The following is a 2,222-nucleotide window of genomic DNA, read 5'->3' as shown; positions in this document are numbered from 1 at the left end:
AATTAAAAATTCTTCAAGCAACTCATCAAAATACAGTAGATATAATGTATTATTATTTTTACAGTTATTAGTAGTAGTGGCGGTGGTAGTAGTAATAGCAGCAGTTTTCACACAAAATATATTAAGTTGCCTTTTCAGAGGAATACTTCCATTCATAGAAACAGCTGCTAAAATGTGCATGAACATGTCAGATTGCTCCCATATTGAACAAAGGGAAGAGAATTGGTCCTGTGCCCCATATTTACTTTTAATGATATGCCTCCTCCACATTTTTTCTAGATATGGATGCCTGTTTCAAATGCCCTGAAGATCAATATCCAAATAGGAACCATGATCAATGTATGCCCAAGAAAGTAAGCGTTCTGTCATATCAAGATCCCTTAGGGATCACTTTGGCTTCAGTTGCTGTCTCTTCATCTTTGATGACTGCTTTGGTATTAGGACTTTTCATTAAGAACAGTGATACCCCCATAGTCAAAGCAAACAACCGGGATATCACATTCACACTCCTGGTCTCCCTCCTACTCTGCTTCCTTTCGTCTTTACTATTTCTTGGGCAGCCTAGGAAGGTTACTTGCTTTCTTCGACAACCTGCTTTCGGCATCATCTTCTCGGTGGCTGTTTCTTGTGTCTTGGCCAAAACCGTCACTGTGGTTGTAGCTTTCATGGCCACAAAACCAGGATCCAGCATGAGGAAGTGGGTGGGGAAAAGGCTGACAATCTCCATTGTCCTTTCCTGTTCTCTTCTTCAAGGCACCATTTGTACAGTGTGGATAGTCAAATCTCCCCCATTCCCAGATACGGATAAAGAATCAGTGATGGGAGAGATTATACTAGAATGCAATGAAGGCTCTGTTCTGATGTTTTATATTGCCCTGGGCTACATGGGATTTCTCTCCCTCATCAGTTTGATTGTGGCGTTCCTAGCCAGGAAACTGCCAGATAGCTTCAACGAAGCCAAGTTCATCACCTTTAGCATGCTCATCTTTTGTAGTGTTTGGTTGTCTTTTGTTCCAACCTACTTGAGCACCAGAGGAAAATTTATGGTTGCAGTGGAGATCTTCTCTATATTGGCCTCCAGTGCTGGGTTACTGACTTGTCTCTTTTCACCCAAATGCTTCATTATTCTTCTGCTGCCTGAGCTGAGCAGCAGAGAGCAACTAATACGGAATAAAACATCAAGAATCTGACTGTCTTCTAATGCCTTCACCATTAATGTCTCCCTTAGAAGCATATTATGATAGATTTGTAATGAAATAGCTCTTCTATTTTCAAATAGTCTCAAGGCTAAAAAAAGATTGCTGATCTTCAAGTGAAGAAATAAGAGACTTGACTAACTTTGAAAACTTCATAATGCAATATAAACATTAACTATTGGGAAATGCCAAAGTCCAAACTCTCCCAATTCGGATCCGTGGAATTCAGCGCCAAGTTCTGAGTTCGGGGAAAAATTCGGCCAAATAAAGCCATTTAAAACACATTCGCGCCTTTCCGTGGCTCGGGGGGGGAGCAATTGTGGAAGTAGAGGTACCAAAATCTCAGTGTAGCTTGAGGGGACCCTTCTTCCAAGAACCCCCAAGTTTTGTAAAGATTGGGTTAGGGGATTCCGAGATATGGGGCCCGGAAAGGGTCCCCTCAAATCGCCCACAGGAATAAAGGCATTAAAAACACATTCACGCCTTTCCGCAGCTCTGGGGGGGGCATGTTTGAAGGTAGAGGTCCCAAGGTCCCAGCGTACCTTGAGGAGACCCTTCTTCCAAGAACCCCCAAGTTTTGTAAAGATTGGGTCAGGGGGTCTCGAGATATGGGGCTCGGAAGGGGTCCCCCAAAAAATCACCCACAGGAATAAAGGCATTAAAAACACCAATGACAAGTCAGCCCTGTGGAAGCAATGGGAGAGGCTGCCCAGCCCATTGAAGATAATGGGAGAGGGGAATGTCGGTTTACTTGCATTGACTCCACTGAAATACGTTTCAGGGGATGTACTAAAACGAATGACAGGCTAGCCCATTCGAAACAACAGGAGCGGCTGCACAGCCCATTGGAAACAATAGGAACCAGCCAGAGAGAGACTCACTGACCCACAGTTAACTCCACACGAAGTTGGCAACCAGTGAAAACAGTAGAAAGCACAGTCCCACACAGAGGCAATCAAGCCCACCCTCCAGCAGAACAGGTAAACCCACCCCCCTTTGGCTTCCCCCCCTCTCTCTCACACACAC

General features: G+C 44.2%; 1 protein-coding gene across 1 annotated transcript; it reads left to right on the top strand.

The window, feature by feature from the left end:
* Positions 1–281: 281 nt before the first annotated feature.
* Positions 282–1,190, top strand: LOC130490855 (vomeronasal type-2 receptor 26-like). Its single transcript, XM_056864661.1, has one exon. It carries the CDS (start codon positions 282–284, stop codon positions 1,188–1,190), a length of 909 nt encoding a protein of 302 aa, XP_056720639.1.
* Positions 1,191–2,222: the final 1,032 nt, after the last annotated feature.

This window comes from Euleptes europaea, chromosome 18, assembly GCF_029931775.1.
Source record: "Euleptes europaea isolate rEulEur1 chromosome 18, rEulEur1.hap1, whole genome shotgun sequence".
In the NCBI taxonomy this organism is placed as follows: domain Eukaryota; kingdom Metazoa; phylum Chordata; class Lepidosauria; order Squamata; family Sphaerodactylidae; genus Euleptes; species Euleptes europaea.
The sequence above is the reverse complement of the archived record's forward strand: the minus strand, read 5'-3'. Positions and strand labels throughout refer to the sequence as shown.

Coding starts and splice junctions, on each gene's coding strand:
- LOC130490855 (XM_056864661.1), top strand. CDS start 282: ATGGATGCCTGTTTCAAATGCCCTGAAGATCAATATCCAAATAGGAAC.